The sequence below is a fragment of the Muscardinus avellanarius genome (assembly GCF_963383645.1).
Source record: "Muscardinus avellanarius genome assembly, chromosome: X".
Classification (NCBI taxonomy): Eukaryota; Metazoa; Chordata; class Mammalia; order Rodentia; family Gliridae; genus Muscardinus; species Muscardinus avellanarius.
In genome coordinates, this window is record NC_137792.1 from 91,146,510 (window position 1) to 91,169,242 (window position 22,733).

Here is a 22,733-nt window from a genome sequence, read left to right on the forward strand (position 1 = left end):
CCAGTTGCGATTCATAACGGGATGACGACAGGGACGTCTTATTGAAGAAAGATTTGATAGTCCAAAGGAGCAAGCCATGTCCTGAACCAGACGGATCATTTAGGGCCCCTCCAATATCACTTCCTATCTTTAGAACAGGTCACCGTGCCAGCACTAAATCCAGCCAGCACTTTTCCCTTCTCTTGCTGAGAGTTTGATTCGGGGATGGAAGGCAGAAGCCTTGGAGACACATTAGTTTCCATCCTATGGAAGAAGACAGACTTTAGCCCTCCATCAATTCCAATAACTCAAATACATAGCATATGACAACCGGGATGCACTGCGAAATTCCCCAAAGAACTCAACTTTCCAAGCTAAAGTGGACTGTAAATGAGGACACGTTATCTGGTGCTCAGCCCAAATATTTCTCCGGTGACCTCAGAATAAGGGAGCCAAACACTGTATCATCATTCCAGCTTTCTGGCTTCCTCCCAAGAGTCTAAACATTTCTTTCCTGAGAAATACCACTTGAATAATGTCTTGGCCTCTGGACAGGATACCACAAACTAAAATTGCAGTGCCCTTGTTTTTTTTTTCTGGGGAGCTGGAGCCAGGATTTTTTTTTTAATTTTTTAACTTGTATTTCTTGTACTGTGATGTAGCTGTTTTGGATATTCTGAGCGATATTGCTTAATATTATTCAGAAAGAAATTCTTAGGGAAGAAGCAGGTTCTGTAGACCCCATCACAATTATAAATACCAACTTTAAAGTACAAAACATAGGAAAAGAAACTCAAATCAAGGCAGCTATTACTGGAGTACTGAATTAAGACCTTTTTTTTCTTTCTTTCTTTTGTGTGTGATACTGATGATTGAAACCAGGGACATTATACCTCCTAGTTACATCCCCAGATTTATTTTATTTTTTATTTGGAAACAGAATCTCATTAAGTTGCTGGCCTCAAATCTGCAAGCCTCCTGTCTCAGCCTCCCAAGTACTCAAATTACATGTGTTTACCACCACACTTGGCTTGAAGTAAGATATTTATCCAAAGAAACAAAGCAGTCACCGAATATAAGAGATGCCCTCTTAGGGGAATACTGGAGGAACAGTATTCACTGACCCAGAAGAAGAAAAACCTGAGGTATAGTTGAATAACCATCTTAAACTGTGCCAATGAATGACGCAGATGTTGAAGATAGTCAACAAATGCTTGTTTTTATTTTTAAATGATTAAACAAACTTAAGAAGGGCCATGAGAGATTTTGGTTAGACCTAAAGAGGAATCTTGATTGTGAAACACTGGAAATGGCTCCAAAGGAAAGTTGTGGAATCTTTTCTCCAGTGAGGTTTATAAATAGGAGAGTCTTGTCGGCCTTTGATGGTCAGAGTGTAGCAGCAAGACCTGGTGATCCTAAAGGTTTCTTTTGTAAAACTAGATTTGATGCACCAGCTCTTTTGGAATGACATTTGTGTAATGCTGTAGTGCCTTGGTATGATTTTCACTTAAACAATTGACCGATATCTCTGTGTGTGTGTGTGTGTGTGTGTGTGTGTGTGGCACTGGGATTAAAATCAGGGGCATTCTACCTCCAAGCTACACTCCCAGCCCTTTTTACTTTTTGTTTGAAACAGGAAGGATCTCACTAGGTTGCTGAGAGTCACTATGTTTTTGAGGCTGGCCTCAAACTTGTGATCCTCCTGTCTCAGCTTCCCAAGTACTGAGATGACAGGTATGCACCACCATGCCCTGTCAATATATATTTTCTATGATATTTATTGCCCTTAGTTGTCTCCTCTCATTGCCAAACATGATACTATGACAGTATGAATAATATCTGTTTCAGTAATTATCATATACTATAATTATCATATAATATACTGTTTCAGTAATTGTCATCTCATCAGTGATGAGTAGTATTAATATTGCCTGTTGTCTTTGACAGGAGGGGATTCAATGTGTGCTATACCAGTCTGTTCTGTTACCTTAGACACTTAATAAAAAAGGACATTATTTATTTGAATAATTTCCTTTCCATAGATATCATCAGGAAGTTAACAGTTTCAAATGTGTTTTATTCCTTCTGCAAGTTGATTTGCTTTTTACCTATATTACTCTTTACATAGAGCTTGCAGAGACGATTTGTGAGAAGTGGCTGGATCCCACTCACATTTGGAAAGGTAAGTTGGAATTTTCTTAAAGCATAGAAAGTATATAATGTAACTGTGTAAGATAGAGCTCTTTAAAGTAGAACTTATTTGAAGGTATTTCTGGAGAGTAATTCAAGGTCATCCAGCTCCTTTATGGAGGAAGAAAATGAAGTCCTGAACAAAGGACATCCAGGGTGACAGGGCTTGTCTCTGTCATCAAATATTTGGACCACAAAGCAAAAGAGAATTGTCAAGCAGTGTGGCAGTCTAAATGCCTGATGATAATGTAAAAGCTTACTCATGTCATCAGTATGTTAAATAGAGGAAGAAAAGAGAGAGAAAACACAAATTTATGCACCATCAATTACTTTGTCCTGGAGGAAATCCATGTTGACTAGACCCATTTCAAATGCTGTCTTTCCTGATAACTCCTTGCTTTATTCTCTCCCGTATAATTTCCCTCCTTCTGACTGACTAGTCCTTCCTGGCTCCACCAGATACGCAGTGCAAAAAATCAAAGAATAAAAAATTATTTCTTATTCTCAAGAATCTTGCAAGCCGGGTGTGGTTGTGCAGGCCTGTAATTTAAGTATCTGGGAGGCTGGGACAGGAGGACTGCAGGTTCAAGGCCAGTGTCAGCAACATATTGAGATTTTCAGCAACCTAAAGAGGCACTATATCGCCGGGCGTGGTGGCGCACGCTTGTAATCCCCGCGCTTGGGAGGCGGAGACAGGAGGATCGCGCAGGTTCGAAGCCAGCCGCGCGCGCTGGCTTAGGAGACCCTGTTTCTAAATAAAAATATAAAATAGGTCTGGGAGTGTAGCCCAGAGGTAGAAGGGCTTCCAGGAACCCCAGTACCACCAAAAAAAAAAAAAAAAAAAAGAGGCACTATATCAAAATAAAACATAAAATAGGGCTGGGGGTGTAGCTCAGAAGTAGAATGCCCTTGGGCTCAATCCCCGGTACCACTAAATAAATAAATAAATAAATAAATAAATAAATAAATAATAGGACTGTGGGAATAGCTCCAAGGTAGAATGCCCCTGGGTTCAATATCCTTAAAGAGAGGAGAGCTGGGCATGGTCGCGCATACCTATAGTTCAAGTACTTGGGTGGTTGAGGCAGGAGAATCACAGTTTTGAGGCCAGCTGTAGCAATTCAGCCAAACAGCAAATCAGACCCTGTTTCAAACTAAAAATAAAATAGGGCTGTGAGTGTGGCTTGGAGGTAGAATGCCCCTGGGTTTAATCACCAGTACTACGCGCGCGCGCGCGCGCGCGCGCACACACACACACACACACACACACACACACACACACACACACAAAAGATCTTTAAGTCTTTATAAATACCTTGATGCCTGACACAAATCAGGTTAACATCCATGACCAACTTGACTTTCTTTTGATTTCTGTAAGGTTTTATTACCCTGTTGCCTAATTTAGTTTCTCATACCGTTAGGAAGAAGTGGAAGTAACTGTTTTCCTTCTGGCTTTCTTAACCTTCATGATTTTATGATCTGGATTTCTGAGTTTCTGAAACAGATTCTGGCATATGGGACTGATAAACCATGAAAGATGTTGATTATTCTTATCTGGGATTTGGGGGACTTTGACTTGCCCGTGACTGTGTCTCCTGAAATAGTCCCTGCTTGACTTTTCCAGAGGAAATGCGCAAAGGTGAAAGATGAGAATACACCTGCTCCTTCCTCACATACCCTTCTTGAGTACTTTATGTGAATATCAACTTTTTTTTTATTATTAGAGGCTAAACCCAGGGATGTTCTACCTCCGTGCTATAGCCCCAGCCATTTTATTTATGTTTTCATTTTGAAACAGGGTCAGCAAGGTTGCTGAGGGTGGCTTTGAACTTGCGATCTTCCTCTCTCAGCCCCCAAGGACTGGGATGCCCAGCAATCAATGGCTTTTTGTTTATGTGTGGTACTGAGGATTGAACCTAGGGATATTCTACTTCCAAGCTACAGTGCTAGTCCTATATTGTCTTCATTCTATTTTTAAACAGGGTCTCGCTAAATTGGGGAGGGCCTCATTAAGTTAGACAACTTTTTATTAGTATGGTTTTATTTTTTTATTTTTAATACAAAATTTTTATTGACAATAAATGGTATACATATAAACTGTACTTGGTGCCCTCGCACCCCGTCCCCGTTTTCCCTCCCCCCCCCACCAATGATTGTCCAGGGTAACCATGCCATATTCATACTTTTACACATATTCGGATGTAGACCCTCATTAATCAAGATCAGCCTTCCTCCTCTCCTATCTTTCCATTCAAACTTTGCTGATATTTCCCCTCCATTATCTGGGGTCCCTCTGGTATCCTCTGTGTTCCCAAGTTTGGGCATATTAGAGGAAATATATGTCCCTTCTCCTTCTGTGTTTGGCTGATCTCACTTAACATAATGCTCTCCAGGACTTTCCATCTTCTTGCAAATGACATGATTTTGTTCTTCTTTATAGTTGAATTAAATTCCATTGTGTGTATTTCCCATAATTTAGCAATCCATTCATCTGTTGTTGGACAGCTTTGAACCTGCAATCCTTCTGTTTCAGCCTCCCAAATACTGGGATTATAGCTGTGTGCCACCACACCTGGTTCAATGGCTTTTTTTTTGTGGCAGTGGGGATGGAACCTCGGGGCACTCTACCTCTGAGTGACACCCCCAGCCCTATTTTTTATTCTTTATTTTGAAACAGGGTCTCATTCAGTTGCAAAGAACCTCACTAAGTAGCTGAGGCTGTCCAAGAACTGTGATCCTCCTGTCTCAGCCTCCCAAATGCTGAGATTACAAGCAGGTGCCACCATGCCCGGCTTCAATGGCTTTTTTTTTAAAGAGCATATAAAAATAATTTCTAGCCGGGCGTGGTGGCGCACGCTTGTAATCCCCGCGCTTGGGAGGCAGAAACAGGAGGATCGCGCAGGTTCGAAGCCAGCCCCGCGCGCTGGCTTAGGAGACCCTGTTTCCAAATAAAAATGCAAAAATAGGTCTGGGAGTGTAGCCCGGGGGTAGAAGGGCTTCCAGGAACCCCAGTACCACCAAAAAAAAAAATAATAATTTCTACATTGGGAGCCTGATACAAGGGAGGGATGCAGATTTTAGGACTCGTAACCCCCCAAAATGGCAAGAAGTAAATCATGGTAAATTAATATAGAAAAAAATTATTTTATTCACCCTGCTGCCTACCCTTTCAATAAAAGATTTGCAGTATCTAATTCACAGGCTTACTGTGTGGATTCACACATAGGCTTTCCACATATTAATTCAGTGAATCAATACAACCTTATAAATCAAGCCCTCTTGGCTATCCCTGCTTGAAAGATGAAGAAATTAAGGCACAGAGAACTTTACTGCATGCTCCAAGGCCACACAGGAAATGATGGGATTGATTGTCAAGCCCAGGCCAGCTGGCTCAACATTCTAAAGTTCTTAGCTACTATACTAGAGTGTAAAACGGATGCAATGAATTGAGTATGCAAATCTGTATTTCTGTTGGGTACTTCACAGCTTCTTCAAAATTTGGGCCACACGTGTGTGCTAGAAAGCCACTCAGAACCACGGAAACTGGAATGCAGCTTTGCCCTCCTCAGCTGTGTTTTGTTTGTGGCGCTGGGGATTGAACCTAGGGCCTTGCATCTGCAAGGCAAGCACTCTCTCACTGGCAGCACTACTAGCCCTTACCTGAGTTTTTTTTTTTTTTTTTTAAATGGCACTATTATTGCCTAATATGTTTTTGCTTTTTTTTTTTATCTGTTTATGGTCTATCTCCATGACTAGAATGCAAGCAATGAATGGAAAAATTTGTCTCTTTGTTCATTGCTGAATCTCAATGATCTAACACAGAATTTAATAACCACCTATTTATTTATTTTTGTGGTATTGGGGATTGAGCCAAGGGGGATTCTACTTCTGAGCTACAATTCCAGCACTATTTATTTATTTATTTATTTATTTATTTATTTATTTACTTTTGCAGTGCTGGGGATTGAACCCATAGGCATTCTACTTCTGAGCCATACCCCCAGCCTGATTTCTTATTCTTTATTTTTATTTTTTATTTATTTATTTTTTTTTTGGTGGTACTGGGGTTCCTGGAAGCCCTTCTACCTTCGGGCTACACTCCCAGACCTACTTTTATACTTTTTTCTTTGGAAACAGGGTCTCTTAAGCCAGCGCGACTGGCTTCGAACCTGCGCGATCCTCCTGCCTCCGCCTTCCAAGTCCTGGGATTACAAGTGTGTGCCACCACGCCCGGCTTCTTATTCTTTATTTTTGAAACAAGTTCTCACTAAGTTGTGGAGGGCTCCACTAAGTAGCTGAGGCTGTCCTCAAATCCAGGTCCTCCTGTTTTAGGTTTCTAAATACTGGGATTACAAGTGTGCTCCACCACTCCGGGCTTCATTTTTTATTTTGAAGCAGGGATTCACTAAGTTGCTGAGGGTCTTGCTAAGTTGATGAGGCTGGCCACAAACCTGTCATACTCCTGTCTTAGCCTCCAAAGTACTGGAATTACTGGCATGCACCACCACACCCAGCTCAATACGTTTTTTTTTTTTTAAAACAGCTGACTAAATGAGTGAATCACTAAATGGCAGAGATAATAAATCTTAATCTAAGCAAAAAACTAAAACATTTCTTCAAAGACACCCTGGCATTCTCAAAGAGTTCACAAGATAACAAGCCAGCTGTTCTCTTTTTTGGCGGTGTTGCCACTTCGAAGTCAGTGTTAATATGCGGTGAATATGACCAGTAAAATCTGTGATTTTCTTATAAATTCAACAAAAAGCTTTATAGATGAAATGATTTTTAATCTTTGAGTGATCCAATTTAGCATTTTAGAACCCACATGCCACTAATAAAAAGACAACTTGAAAAAAATTAACATGCATTAAAAAATCTTTTTCCTGAAATTATAGTGCCCTGTCAGGACAGTTCTGCTGGTTGTATTGTATCCAGCTGGGATTTAACTTCCCAATTTTATTAAAGATTAATCCAAGGACACACATGTGTGTACTCTGGTTTTCTGTTGATAGTTTATTAAAAGTTCATTATGTGCTCATTCCTGCCCCAGGATTAGCAAGGAGGCACCAGCAAATATTATGATGTCTTGGTAAAAGTCTATGTGATTGTTTTTTGGAAACTGATTGAAAACCCATTTATCTTATAATACAGTTTAGCCAATGAAGAGGATGAGTGGAAAAAGTTGTTTGGGAATTTCTATTTTTTAATAAAAATTAGGTAGGAAAGACTCACATCTGGTAATGCTGAAGAATAGCCTTGTCTGATTTGATAAATTTGTAGAAAAAAATTTTGCTCGCAGTCTGTGAATTTCTTTCAACTGATACAATAAGTGACAGTATTTACTACTAAATGGCAGTGTAGTAGAGTGCAAATGGATTTTGACACAGGTTTTGTCACTGACTGGCTTGACTTGATCTCTCCTTTCAAGACTTTGGTTTCCTTGTCTATAAAAAGGGAGTTAGGCTTTTTTTTTTTAAATTTGTTTTCTGGTTTATGTTTCTGTGCCTATAATACTTCTTTAGTTTTGAGAGTAGGAATATCAGTTGTCAGGTTAGGATAGATTAACAAATATTAGGTTATTTTGCAATATTGAATCTAGGTAATGGCTACATGTGATTTTATTGTACAAGTTCTGCTTTTTATAGGTTTGGATATTCTTAGAATAAGAAATTTAGAAATATGATTGATTAAAAATAGCTTGACAGATAATTTTCTACATTTAAACTGATGATTTAGACAAAGCCCATTTCATGTCTAAAATGCTTTCTTCCATTGTCCTCTGAAATATTTATTTTTGAGGTACTGATAATTGAACCCAGAGGCATTCTATTTCTAAGTTACATCTCCAGCCTGATTTTTATACTTTATTTTAAGATGGAGTCTCACTAAGTTGCAGAGGGTGTTACTAAGAAGCTGAGGCTGGCCACAAACCTGTGATCTTGCTGTCTGAGCCTCAAATGTACTGGTATTGCAAGCATGTGCCACCATGCCTGCCTCCTCTGAAACATAGGTTCCACTATGATAATTCTAGGGTAGTTCTTTTCAGGTTTTTTTTTTTTTGGTGTGTGTGTGTGTGTGTGTGTGTGTGTGTGTGTGTGTGTGTGTAGACAGAGAGAGGAGAGAGATTGAACCCCAGACCGTTTTATCTCTGAGCTACAAACCCAGGCCTTTTTTATTTCTTTTTCTTTTGAAACAGGGTCTTGCTACATTGCTGAGGCTGGCCTCAAACCTGCCATCTTCCTGTCTCAGTATCCCAAGTATTCGAATTATAGGCATGTTGCAGTACACATCTGGTCAGACCAGATAAAAACATTTTCTGTGTTCAAATTTTCAAGGGAAAGGTATTTATTGATCTAGGAACTAGCAAGATTTTCTATAAACATGATATAATTTGTATTGACTTGGCTACTCACAACATATAATTTGGGTTGGCTTAAATATCTGTAACTTTTTCCTAAACCAAGGATGCTATTTTCCAATTTTATCGTACACACTGCCAGGCTGTACCTGGAGGACAATGTGGCAGATTATATCAGTGATAAGAAAGTGTCTTTTTGATAACAATTGATCCTGGGCTTGAATTCATATTTCAGACATTTCCTATATATGAGACTTTGGGAAAGTAAGACTCAGTTCCTTCTTTGAGACTCAGTTTCTTCTTCTGCAAAATAGGAATGTCAATGTAGTTGCCCTTACCTTGGCTGAGGTTTGGCTTTACATGATTTCTGTTACTGTGCGTGAAAAGAAGGGTCAGAATAGAATAAGAGAGTTTGAAGTTGGGGTGGTAGCATGTGCCTGCAATCCAAGTACTTGGGAGACTAAGATAGAAGAACTGCATGTTCGAGGCCAGCCTCAGCAACTTAGTGAGACTCTTAGCAACTTCATGAAAACCTTTTTCAAAATAAAAAGGGCTGGGGGTGTCATTAAGAGATAGAATGACCTTGGGTTCAATCCCCAGTACAAAAAAGAAAAAAAAGATGTTTGAAAAGAGACATTTGCATAACTTGTATTATTATATATTGCTATAATTATTCTACTTTGCTATTGCTATTGTTAACCTCTTATTGTACCTACTTTCTAAATTAAATGTTATCATTGCTGTGTATGTATAAGAGAAACCACTGAGCTACAGCCCTGGCCCTTTTTAAGAATTTTATTTTGAGATTAATTTGCCCAAGCTGGCCTCAAACTTTCAGTCTTCCTGCCTCAGCCTCCTGAGTCATGGGGATTACAAGGTGTATGCTGTGTGCCTAGCTTTTTAATAATGTTTGATTTTTTTTAATGCTGGAGATGGAACCCAGGGCTTCACACCTGCTAGGCAAACACTCTACCACTGAGCAACACATTGTTAATTGTTTTTCCAGCTCATGTGGATTTCTTGGGAATTTCAACAGTGGTTTCTAGCTGTTGACTCTGTGATACTGTGCAGAAGACTTTAGTGGTAATAAATTCTTTCAACCAAGTGAAATGGAAATTAGGGGGCTAACACATGGCCTTAATGCCCTCTGTCTTACAGAGTCTGTTCTTTATCCTTATAGGACATTGTGTTTTGTGTAGCTGCTGTTCTGAATAGCTTTTCAATCAGTTTTCAGGAGGTGTAATAATAGTTTTTAAGCCCTTGAGTCAGTTGTGATGTTGCACACCTGTACTCCCTAGTACTTGGGAGGCTGAAACAGAAGAATTGCAGGTTCAAAGCCAGCCTCAGCAACTTAGTGAGACCCTGTGTCAAAATAAAAAAATAGGGGTGACTGGAGATTTAGCTCAAAGGTAGAATGCCCCTAGGCTCAATCTCCAGTATCAATAAAATAAAATAAATAAAATATTGGGTCTGTGCTGGACATGTACAGACTTAAGTTTCTTCTTATTACCTTTTAAATGATAGAGTATAACTGTTCTTTACATAGCATTTACATTGTACTATGTATCATAAGTCATCTATGGGTAACTTAAAGTATACTGGAAGATGTGCCTAGATTGATACATAAATGCTAAATATTATATCATTTTATAGAAGGGACTTGGGCATCCAGTGCAGAAATACCTATTTTCCGTCTTGATGGTCAACAGAGATAAGAGATATCTTAACCCCTTGTCAACTATTTTATCTACTGAGATGTCAAAATCAACCTCAGCCAGATTGCGTCTGTGCTGAAACAGCACAAAACTAGGTATCAAATCTAGTGATCTGGATTTTATTTCTTTCAAATTTTAAACTTCTTGAAAGTCACTTAAGCTATTGAAACTTGAGTGATGCCCCCTTGAAATATGAGATAGTACCTACTTTGGTATCAGAGGGGGGTAATGGATAAAACAGTGTATATGGTCCTGCTAGAGGGGCCACCCAGCCCCCTCACAGCACTTCATGAAGTCTGACTGTGAAGTATCAGTTCAGACATGTTCCTGATCCAATGAGAACCATTCTTTGTTACAAGGTAAAAGTCTAGAAATAGCCTAGTTTGTTTTATGACTTTGGAAATTCGTTGAGGTTATGGAAAACTCTGTGGGCAGTGAACATCTTTCTTTAGCTCTTCCCTCTTTGCCCACCATCTTTGTTAAATGACTCTGATCTAAATTTGGGGTGCAGGCCTAAGTCTCCTTGCCTAGTTATGCTGGTCCTTTTTCAGAGATTGATGGCTGCTTTTTGACCATTCGCATCATCTTTCCCAGTTCTCCCCAAAGAGTCGATCCTTATTATCCTGGAGATTTTCTCCACCCTGAGACTTTGAGATCTCTTTACTCTGTGTCCCCTGGGTCACTCTGACCCTGGTGTGCATTTAATTTGGGTTTGCACGCTTTCTCAGTTTCAGTATAGACCAGCTTCCAGCTACAGAGGGGCTGCCCTAACTAGTCTTACTCACGCTCCTTTCTCTGCCCCATGCATGTTTACTCCTAAAGCTTTTTCATGGGAGTTGCAACGTATCTTGTACCTGAAACAGAGAACAAGTATCATTGGCAAATTCTAAAGCTAAGAATGCATTTTTGGATGACACACTAGAAAGCATTCAGATAGGTCTCATAATAAATTGAAATGAATCATCTATTAGTGTATATTTTTCTTCATGCTGAGGAGCAAAGCTTAGCTTATTCTTTCACTAACTGAATTAGCAAGTCAAGGTGGAAGTGACTCTCTAAAGGATATTCACAACTGAGGCATGGTGTGTTATTCTTTCCAACTGTATTTTATCAATGAATTAATAGAATTTACCTTTGCATATGTTATGGTTAGATATAGAATGTCCCCTGAAGAGCTCCTGTATTAATGTTCCAAATTGATTAAGTCATGAGAGTTGTGATCCCATCCGTAGATAAATCTACTGTAATGGGTTTAGTGGGTGGTAATCTAGGCCAGTGGAGTGTGGCTGGAGAAGGTGGGTCACTGGGAATGTGGCATTATGGACTGTACTTGTGTCTTTGTATCCCCTTGCTTGCTCTATCTTGCTCCCAGCCTCCATGATGTGAGAGAAAAGCCCTTGCTTTCTCACTCTCTGCTTTCCACCACCATGCCCTGAGCTCTGCAGAACCCAGCCTCACATGGACCAAACCCCCAAATCTCCAAAATTTTAGTAAATCTTTCCTCTAAGTTGTGAGGTCAGTTATTTTGGCTATAGCAGTGAGAATGTTGACTGAGACAACATCTATATCTAGACACTGCATCATTAAAAGAGGTTATTATGCTTGCATTTCTTTGAACGGTAACTCTTCAATATTATGGGTGTAATAAGAATATTATGAGGTTGTATCTGTGGTGTTAAAAGATAAGTTATACCATACTGAAATATTTTCGAGTGTCAGAAGATTTTGGGGAAATAAGAAGCATAATGTAAACTTCCTGGAGTTCTTTTTTTTAATAGAAGACAAATGAATTCATTGAGAAAGAAATCTCAGGAAAAGGAAAGAAAATGTTGAGTCTAGATCTCACTTTTCTTACTAAAGTGTCAACAAATTCTGATGATTAAATCCCTCCTGTAGGTCTGGACAAGAGGATTGCAAAAGAGCCAAATAATTGGAGGTCTGAAAAGCAAATGCCAAATTCTCCAAACAAGTCTGTTTCTTCCCATCTTTCTAATTTCAATTTAGCAAGAGTCATTAATGATGTAAATGAATATAAGTAAAATATTATTTGGGGGTAAAGAAAACCTTGAGATTAAACACAAATTTAGTAATGGAGAGAAAAATGCCATAGTGCTACATACAATCTTTATTCAGACTATGTGATGCATTTTTTTGAATTGGAGATTGAAGCCAGTAAATCTTTCCTCTAAGTTGTGAGGTCAGTTATTTTGGCTATAGCAGTGAGAATGTTGACTGAGACAACATCTATAACTAGACACTGCATCATTAAAAGAGGTTATTATGCTTGCATTTCTTTGAACTGTAACTCTTCAATTCCACCTCCAATTTACACCCACAGACCTTTTGATTTTTTTTATTTTGCTGAGGGTCTCATTCAGTTACTGAGGCTGGTCTTAAACCTGTGAGTCTTCTGTTTTAGTCTCTCAAGTACTAGAATTATAGATGTGCATGATCATGATTGGCTCAGACTACTTATCTTTTACAAAATTTTTTGTGTGTGTTATACTGGGTATTAAACTCAAAGAAATTATATTTCTGAGCTATACCCCCAAATGTATTTCATTTTTTAAATTTTAAAACAGAGCTCCCTAGAATTATACTAGATTTATACTATATACTATACTATACTATAGTGTGTTATACTATAAAACTATATATGTTATACTATAAAACTATATATAGTGTTTTTTTGTGTTATACTGGGTATTAAATTCAAAGAAATTATATTTCTGAGCTATACCCCCAAATGTATTTCATTTTTTAATCTTAAAACAGAGCTCCCTAAATTGAAGAGGGCCTAAGTTTCTGAGTCTGGTCTTGAATCTGTGATCCTGCTGTATCAGCATCCCAGGTACTGAGATTATATTCATATGTGCTTAATAGTTAGTGTAAAATATATCTTTAGAGCCTGAGAGAAGATACCAAGTCTTAATTTGTGCTCCAAAGCAAAGAAGATGATTTTTATCCATTGGAATATTGGGTGGAATAGAGACTGGGTTCAATCTCAATTCATTTATTTTTTTTTGGTGATGGTATTAGATATTGAACTCAGGAGCATTCTACCTCTAAGCTATACATTCAGCTCTCTCTCTCTCTCTCTATTCTCTCTCTCTGTCTCTCTCTGTCTCTCTCTGTCTCTCTCTCTCTGTCTCTCTCTCTCTCTGTCTCTCTCTCTCTCTCTCTCTCTATATATATATATATATATATATATATTCCATATATATGGTATTATCTCTCTCTCTCTCTCTCATCCAGGACGAGAGAGAGAGAGAGAGAGAGAGAGAGAGAGAGAGAGAGAGAGAGAGAATAGAACCCAGGGGCATTTGACCTCCAAGCTATACCCCCTGCCCTGCCCTATTATTTTTATTCTTTATTTTGAGACAGGGTCTCACTAAGCTGCGGAGGGCCTCACTAAGAAGCTGAGGCTGTCCGCGAACCGCAATCCTCCAGTCTCACCCTCCCGAATGCTGGGATTACAAGTGTGCACCTCTGAACCTGGCTTGTTTTATATATATTGGTGGTACTGGGGTTCCTGGAAACACTTCTACCCTCTGGGCTTCACTTGCAGACTTATTTTATATTTTTATTTGGAAACAGGGTCTCTTAAACCAGCAAGGCTGGCTTTGAACCAGCGTGATCCTCCTGTCTACACCTCCCAAGTGTGGGGATTACAAGAGTGAACCACCACGTCCGGCCTTGTTTTATATTTTTTAAAAAATCTCTAGGTTGCTGAAGGCCTTGATAAGTGCTGAGGCTGGCCTTGAACCTGCAATCCTCCTGCCTCAGCCTCCCATGTACTCCCAAGTATGTGCCACCATGCCTGGCTCTCATTTTGGAATAAATAAGTGACAACATTTCAAAAGCATCAAAAGCATTCTGGCTTCTTATGACTTTGCGTGGTTCCTGGACATGGAGATTAAGTTGGGGCAGAAAAAAAAATCTCTGTGGAACTGGGCATGGTGGTGCACAATTGTCATTCCAGTACTTAGGAGGCTGAGATAGGAGGATCGTGGTTCACGGCCTAGCGAGTCCGTTTCAAAATAAAAAGTAAAAAATTGGGCCGGGGGTGTACCTTGGAAGTAGAATGTGCCTAGCTTTGATCCCTGGTAGCACACACACACAAACTCTATGGAGACCTGATAGATGAGGGACAATTCAGGATGGTTGGGAGTCTTTTAATTTTATTCGTCTTTACATAAAATATTGTTATGTAAAGAAAATTTTGATAAAATTTCAATGGAAAAATGTCTATATGAAGCTTCCTGAATTTTATTAAAGCACCAAAGTGTTTAGAAATCAAAAGAACTTTAGATATTATCTAGTTTTAGTAGCTCATTTTCCTTACGAGAAACTGACCATCTTTTAGAAACTTAGAACGGCTGGTTTCTGATGGCCCAGTTAGCACTTTTTATTATTCTTTTTTTGTGTGCGGTGCTGGGGTTGAACCCAGGTCCTCACATAATCTTAGCATATACTCTACCACTAAGCTACATCACCACCTCCTACAATAATATGTATTTTTAAACTGAGACTCAAAGAGGCTAAGGGAATGGTCTAAGGCCACAGAAACGACCGTGGTAGTGAGAGCCTAGAGTAGAATCCAGGTCCTGGGGCTCCTTGTTCTATGAATCTTTTTATACTTAAAAGTATCTTTTACTTGTTTTTTGTTTTTATACTAGGGATGGAACCCAGGGACATTCTACTCCCAAGCTCTACCCCCAGCCCTATTTTATTTTTAATTTTGAAACAGGGTCTTGCTAAGTTGCTGAGTCTGGCCTCAAAGTGGAAATTCTCCTGTCTCAGCCTCCCAAGCACAACTGGCATTATGGATGTGCACCACCACACCCAGCTTAATCAAAGATATTTGGAACGCAAAATGATGCATTTGGTAGTGCATGCTGACAAACATAAACCTGGCAATCATAGACTTTAGGATTATCTTTTGATTTGCATTGTGATGAGTCATATAGTCAAATAACATTGGCGTACTACGAGGATATCTCAGGAACTTTATAATTTCCTCTGAATATTTTTTTGCAAATTCAACCTCCAATGCTGATCTGCTTTGAATGCAAATTTTCTCATGACAGTTGGTACTTTTCTTTGATAAAGCAGAGTTTGCTCCTCCTACATAAAGAAAGCTTTGCTTCTAAGGTCATTTAAAATCCATTAGGCTAAGAAGCTGCTTGTTGAAGCAGGCTTTAGTGGTATTGCAGAGGATTTGATTACAGCTGGACACATCATTCATGTAGAGTAAGTCTGAAACTTTAACTCGGGGGGGGGGAGTTAGGGGTGATAGGTAACTTCTTTTGAATATTTGTTTTGCTTTCTACATATTTGCTTAATTTTCGTAGTAAAAATAGTTGTTTGATTTGAATAAATATGATCTTTTTGCATGAAACTATTTGATTGCTATTGGATCATCAGAATGGATAGCACTAGTTGCTTTGATTTTCATTATTTTCTTATTAGCCTTTATTCCTTATGAAATAATACCCTTTTCAAACCAATTGGTCCTTTAAAGATGACAAAATTAGTTGCATTTCAGAGTTCTCTGAGATACTTTTTCATGTGATTTTTTTTTCTATAAATGGGAATGTTCCACTTCACAGCAACTTTTCTCTCTTAAGCCAAGAGATGACAACAGAGCTCCTCTAAAATGAATAGTTTAATTCATCTTTATATAGTTTTCATTTAATTTATAGAACATGCATATTCTCTAATAGATGTGATTTCATTTGTTCGTGGAATGTGACTATGTATATGGTAGGATTATTATAATAGAAACACCAACTTTTACTGCTTTTGCTCTGAAATCTTATACCTTTGAAACTTATTATTCTCTGAAATAACACATTTTTAACGCTTAAATAAGATCATCACTTTCATATAGTGTACTCAGTTTGAATGCTTCCAGATTAGTTTTATTTTTTTAATATGTAAGAAGCTGGACAATAATATTGTAAGAAACCAGGACATCCAAACGAAGGACTTATCAGGTATTTTTGATTGAAAAATTTCTAAACTCTTGAGAATGTTAAAGCTAAGAATGGTGGTGTGTGCCAATAATCTCAGTACTTGGAAGACTGAGACAGAAGGATCACATGTTTGAGGCCAGCCTCAGCAATTTAGTAAGGCCCTCCACAACTTTGTGAGACGCTGTTTCAAAATAAAAACAGGATCTGGTGGCACAAACCTTTAATACCATTTCTTGGGAGGCTGGGACAGAAGGATTGCATATTTGCAGCCAGCCTCGGCAACTTAGTGAGACCCTGTCTCTAAACTAGAAAAATAAAACAACTTGGGGTATAGCTTAGAGGGAGAATATCCCCTGGGTTCAATCCCCAGTATCACAAAAACTGAATGTAACAGAGAGTTCAAGACTCAAGTAAATTACATAAATCTATGATTATCACTATTGTTATCATCATCATCATCATCATCATCATCATCATCATCATCATCTAAACAGAACAAAGAGATGTGGTTTTCAGTTCTAGATCTTCCCTGTATAGCTCTTTGACCTTGGAATGAACACCCTCCCCTCCCTTTTCCTTCCTCTTTTTTTGTGGTACTGGGGATTAAATGCAGGGGCATTCTACTTCTGAGCTATACCTTCAGCCTTTTTAATTTATTTTTTTATTTTCAAACAGAATCTCACTAAGTTGTTCATGGTCTCACTATGTGGCCAAGGTTGACATCAAGCCTGCAATCCTCATGTCTCAGCCTCCTGATTATTGGAATTACAGGTGGATGTTACCATGTCCACACCTACTTCCTTTTTAATACACACACACAGGTGATAGATAGATGGACAGACAGATGAACTGGGGATTGAACTCAGGGGCTCTCTACCACTGAACTACACTCTTATCCCTTTTACCTATTATTACTATAATTACTGTTATTTTTACTGGTACCAGGGATTGAACAAGGATATTCTACTTCCAAGCTATACCCTTAGGCCCTATTTTTGCTTTTTTTGAAACAAGGTCTCACTAAGTTACTGAGGTTGCCCTTGAACTTGAAATCCTCCTGTCCCAGCCTTCCAAGTACTGGGATTAAAGGTATATGCCCCCACACTGGTCTCATCTCTTCTCTTTTTAAGCCTTCAACTCAAGAGGTAAGCTTGTGTCCTACTTCACATAGAAAATAAAAGCCACCAGGCATGCCTGAACCTTTTGTCCACCCACCTACCTGTGTTTTACACACACCTTGATTGCATCTTCCCCCATGCTTCTGTCCTGTCTTAGAGTATAAAGTAGCCCTCCATGGATAAAAGATTAATCCCTCCACATGTTTTAGATCCCATAACATTTCATTTTCTCAAGGATCACTTTTCATAATTACTCTTTCTCCTTCTGCATCTGTATATGTTAGCTCTTCTCTTTGAGATTTTTCTAAGCAGAAGGAGAGAGGGAGATGGAAAGGAAGAGGAAGACAGGGAGAGGAAGGAAGAGAGAAAGAGAAAGAGAGAGAGAGAGAGAGAGAGAGAGAGAGAGAGAGAGAGAGAGATTGAGATTGATTGAAGTCTTGACCTTGCCTATATAATCAAGTTCTTTACAACCTATATGACCAAGCTTCAATAAAAAAAATGCTCATACATACAATTGTCTTCACAAAGTCTATTAATTACTTCTTATTTCCAAATAAACAGACATATTTCAAGTTTCATCTAACTTTCCCCCATGTACCCTTTTTTTTTTTTTTTCAGGCAAAGTATTCCGCATCTTTTTTTTCCAGCACAGCGAATGGAACCCAGGGGCATTCTCCCTCTAAGCTACACCCTCCAGATCTATATTTTACTCTTCATTTTTTGGTGGTACTGGGGGTGGAACCCAGAGGCTTTCTACCTTCGGGCTATACTCCCAGACCTATTTTATAGTTTATTTGGAAACGGGGTCCCACTAAGTTGCTGAGAGCTTCACTCAGTAGCTGAGGCTGGCTTCCAACCTGTGCCATCCTCCTGTCTCAGCCTCTCAAGCGCTGGGATTACAAGTGTGCACCACCACACCCGGCTTTATTCTTTATTTTGAAACAGGGTCTAAGTAGCTGAGGCTGACGGCGAACCTGTGATCCTCCTGTCTCAGCCTCCCAAGTACTAGAATTACAAGTGTGTACCACCATGCCTGACAACATTCAGCATTTTAATATTCTCTTATTGAAACAATTTATTTTATTTTTCATTTTGCCACTTTCTCTTCTTGCTTATCTGATCACTCTTCATTTTTATCTGTGAGAAAACTCAGTCCTTAATATCTGTGCAATTTTTCTAATTGTCTTCTCTTTTATGACTAATGAATAAGGCTTATTTCACTTTGTTATATATAAAACATTATATATATATATATATATATATATATATATGTATATATATATACATACATACATAATATGTTCCATATTTTAGGGCATCATTATTCACATGGTATAGGCTTTCAAAAGTCTCTTAAGAGCCAGGTGTGCTGGTACATGCTTGTAATCCCAGTACTTGGGAGGCTAAGACAGGAGGATCACAGGTTTGTGGACAGCCTCAGCTACTTAGTGAGGCCTTCTGCAACTTAGTGAGACCCTGTTTCAAAAATAAAGAAAAAATATGGCTGGAATATAGCTCCAAGGTAGAATGCCGCTAGGTTTAATCCTCAGTACCTCAAAAAACAAAAGTCTTCTAAGTTGTTTCTGTCTCCATTCTCGTCCCCCTCAAATCTTTTTGCCTAAGGGTGGCAAAATCCATGTTCCCAAAGTTTGTATATGTGTTGGTTATTGGGCATAACCCCAAGGTTTACAATTCTTTATGTGCTTACTTGTCAGAATTAAGGCCAAGGTCTTTTTTCCCCCTGTACCAGGGATTGAACCCAGGGGCATTCTACCTTTGAACTACACCTCCAGCCCTTACTTTTTATTATTCTTTATTCTGAAACAAGGTATCACTAAGTTACAGAGGGCTTCACTAAGTAGCTGAGGCTAACTGTGAACCACAATCCTTCTGTCTCTGCCTCCCAAATATTGGGATTACAAGTATTGGCCATCACGCCTGGCAAGGCCAAGGTCTTTTAACAGGGAAAAGCTTAACATTTGATGGCTGAAATCTAGGAAAGTAGGAGTAGCTTAGAGGAGTTTCAATGAATGTGCTGGGCCCTAGACAGAGGGGACACAAGAATAACATAGAAAAATAGCAGTAAATATGAAAGGACCATTTCAGAAGGTATGCTGTAATGATTGGATCTAGAATGTCCTCTGAGACTTCATGGAGAGTGGGCAACCATGGTGAAGGTGGGGTTTGCTTTCTGATGGTGGGTCCTTGAGGGTGTGGCCTTGGGGATTATATAAGGTCCCTTTTCCCCTTGTTCTCTTGCTTCTGGCCTCCATGATGTAAAAGTGGAACCCTTGCTTTCTCCTCCTCTCTGCTTCTTGCTGCCATGCCCTGATCTTCACAGACTCAGCCTGACATGGACGGAACATCTGAAATCTCCAAAAACTGTGAGCAAAGAAATCTTTCTTCCTTTAAGTTGTGTGGTCAGTTGTTTTGGCTTATAGAAAGGAGAATGTTGTCTGAAATGCATGCTTATGAGCATCTTAAACTAGCCAAAACAAATGACTTGAACATCCTTGAATGTGTTAAGATTTATAAACTCTGTATTTGCTTAATCAATTCTTATTGATGAGAAATCTTTTCCCTAAATTCCCACCTCTTCCTTATCTGTGAGATGACATAAATCATACTATATTTTATTAATTTTATTTGTACTAAGGATTGAACCCCAAAACATTCTGCCTTTAATCTATACCCTTAACCACTTTAGTATTTTATTTTGAAACAGGGTCTTACTAAGTTGCTGAGACTAGCTTCTAACCTGCAATCCTCTTGTCTCAGCCTCCCAAGTCCTAGTATTGCAGGTATGCAACACTAACCAGCTAAGTCCTACATTTTTAAGGATTCTTATCTGACCACCACTACCAGCACTAGATGAGTACCAGTCCTCTGTGCTTCTGATTACTTGCTCCTTTCCTGGAATTTACCTTTTCTGTGGTACTAGGGATGGAATACATCCCCATTCTACCTCTGAGATCTACCCCAGACCTATTTTTATTTTTTATGTTGAAACAGGGTCGCACTGAGTTACAAAGGGCCTCACTAATAACTGAGGCTGGCCGTGAATGATGATACTCCTGTCTCAGCCTCCCAAATGCTGGGATTGCAAGTGTGTACCACCATGCCCAACTTGGAATTTACATCTTATTATTGATATCTAGTCTGTAATTTATATGCATCTAGTCTGAAAACTTGAGTGTGAAGGAAATTCCACATTTTTTTTTGCAGTACTGAGGATGGAACCCAGGGGCATTCTATCTCCAACCTATACTGCTAGGATTGTGGGTTTGAGGTCAGCCTCAGAAATTTAGCAAGATCCTGTTTCAAAATAAAAAATAAAACAAAGCTGGGGAATATAGCTCAGAGGTAGAATGCCCCTGGTTTCAATTTTTAGTACCAATAAAAAAAGTAGTTAAATACTAAAATATTTAGAGCCTTGAGGACCAAGCCAAGAATTTTGATCTTTATCCTGAGATAAGAACAATGGGATGAATGATTGTAATAGGAAGTTGCATAATTAGATTTGCATTTCAAAACCCAAAGATACATACTCTGCCTGTGGTGCAGAAATGCATGGAGCTGAGCCAGAGTAAATTCAGGGAGATGTTTTATAAAGCTATTGTAATAACCCAGGTAGATTATGAAATTATGGTGGGGATTTGGGCTCACATGGGAGAAGAGATGGATTAAAGCAGTTTCAAGAGATAGTTGGCAATTGGAAATGACTTGATTATGGATCAGCTATGTAGGCTGTAGTTGTCTAGAGAGACTGGTTATAGAACACTTATTTTAAATGGAAGATAATGACTGATATTAGGCATATTATAAAATATTGTATTTGAGGTATGTTTTTGAGATATGTTTTGAGACTTTCAAATGGAAATGTTAGGAGAGCAATTGGTTGTACAGGTCTGGAGCTCAGGATGGTAGTTCAGGTAGGGGATATACATTTGAAAGTAACTGACATACACATCTTAGCAGACACTGTAGGAATAAATAAAATCACCTTTAGAGGACATAGAATCAGAAGAGGTGAAGATTTTGGACCAAACTTCAAAGAACTCTGAAATTGTACTACTTGGTTAGTAAAGTATGTGCCAGTAAACAGTAGCCAGAGAAGTAGAGGGAAAACTGGGAAATGTGTCAGAAAAAAGCAAGGGAGTTTCAAGAAAGATGATGATGGGAGGCTGAGAAAGGATGATCACAGATTGGCTGTCAGCCTCAGCAACTTAGCAAGACCCTCAGCAACTTAGTGACATCCTGTTTCAAAATAAAAAAAATAAAATAAGGCTGGAAGTGTAGCTTGGAGGCAGAATGTTTCTGGGTTCAATACCTAGCAACACACACACACACACACACACACACATTAAGATGATGGTAAACAGCTGAGACCTGAAAAAGACTGGAAAAAATTGATAGGTGCAGGTTTGAGGGCAGCCTCAGCAACTTAGCAAGACCCTCAGCTATTTAGGGAGGCCCTGTTTTAAAATAAAAACTAAAAAGGACAGGGGATTAGCTTGGAGGTAGAATGCCCCTGGGTTCCATCCCCAGTACCAAATAGAAATAAACAAGCCAGGAGCATGGCATGGTGGCACACACTTGGGATCTCAGTACTTGAGAGGCTGAGACAGGAGGATCAATCCCAGGTCTGCAGCCAGCCCCACAGCTTAGCAAGGCCCTCTGCAACTAGTGAAACCTTGTCTCAAAATAAGAAATGAAATAGAACCTGGAGGTAGAAAGGCACTGGGTTCAATCCCCAGGGCCACTGAATAAATAAATAAATATTATTTTACATAAAAAAGCATTGATTGGATTCAGTAACCTGGAAGTGATTACTCATTCTAGTGAGGCCTATTTCTGGAGAGTCATGAAGTGGTAGTGAGGTGAAGGAAGAATCCAGAAGGGAATGAAGCGATGAAGCACGAGATGGAAGGTGTGATAAAAACATCAAGAACAGACAGCTCTTTGGGGAGAAGATGGGAACATCGGAGCAGTAGTTAAAGGCAGATGTGTGCTCCAAATAGTTTGTGTTTGTTTGCTTTTATTTTCAATGTTGGGGAGAAGTGAACATGTTTAAATAGAAATGGGATGTAACCTGAGATGCGTGTATCCATCCATCCATTTTTGTGTATGTTGAAGATACATAAGAGAGAAAAAGAAAAAAAAAATTAAGATTCCTGGAAATGTGAGCAGGATTAGAATTAGAAGTGCATACGAGCTTCTTCTTCAATAATAAAAAGAGGCCTTTTTTATAGCATGAGGGCAGGAAGAGCAAGTGTGGGAATGTTCTTATTTCAGAGAAGAAGCATGAGGGAATTTCCATCTGAAAATTCCAATTTTGTTTTTAAAGTAAAAGTCAAGGTCATGTGCTGTGATGGGACAGAACAGATGAGAG

The 22,733-nt window shown here is 39.0% G+C and overlaps 1 protein-coding gene across 1 annotated transcript in view; it reads left to right on the forward strand.

Moving 5' to 3' along the window:
- The window catches only part of IL13RA2 (interleukin 13 receptor subunit alpha 2), a gene marked incomplete at both ends in the record, with an annotated part of 80,326 nt that overhangs the window by 10,219 nt on the left and 47,374 nt on the right, over positions 1-22,733 (forward strand). Inside the window, 1 exon segment of the mRNA XM_080718961.1 lies at positions 2,108-2,161. Coding sequence (XP_080575087.1) covers positions 2,108-2,161 — 54 coding nt within the window.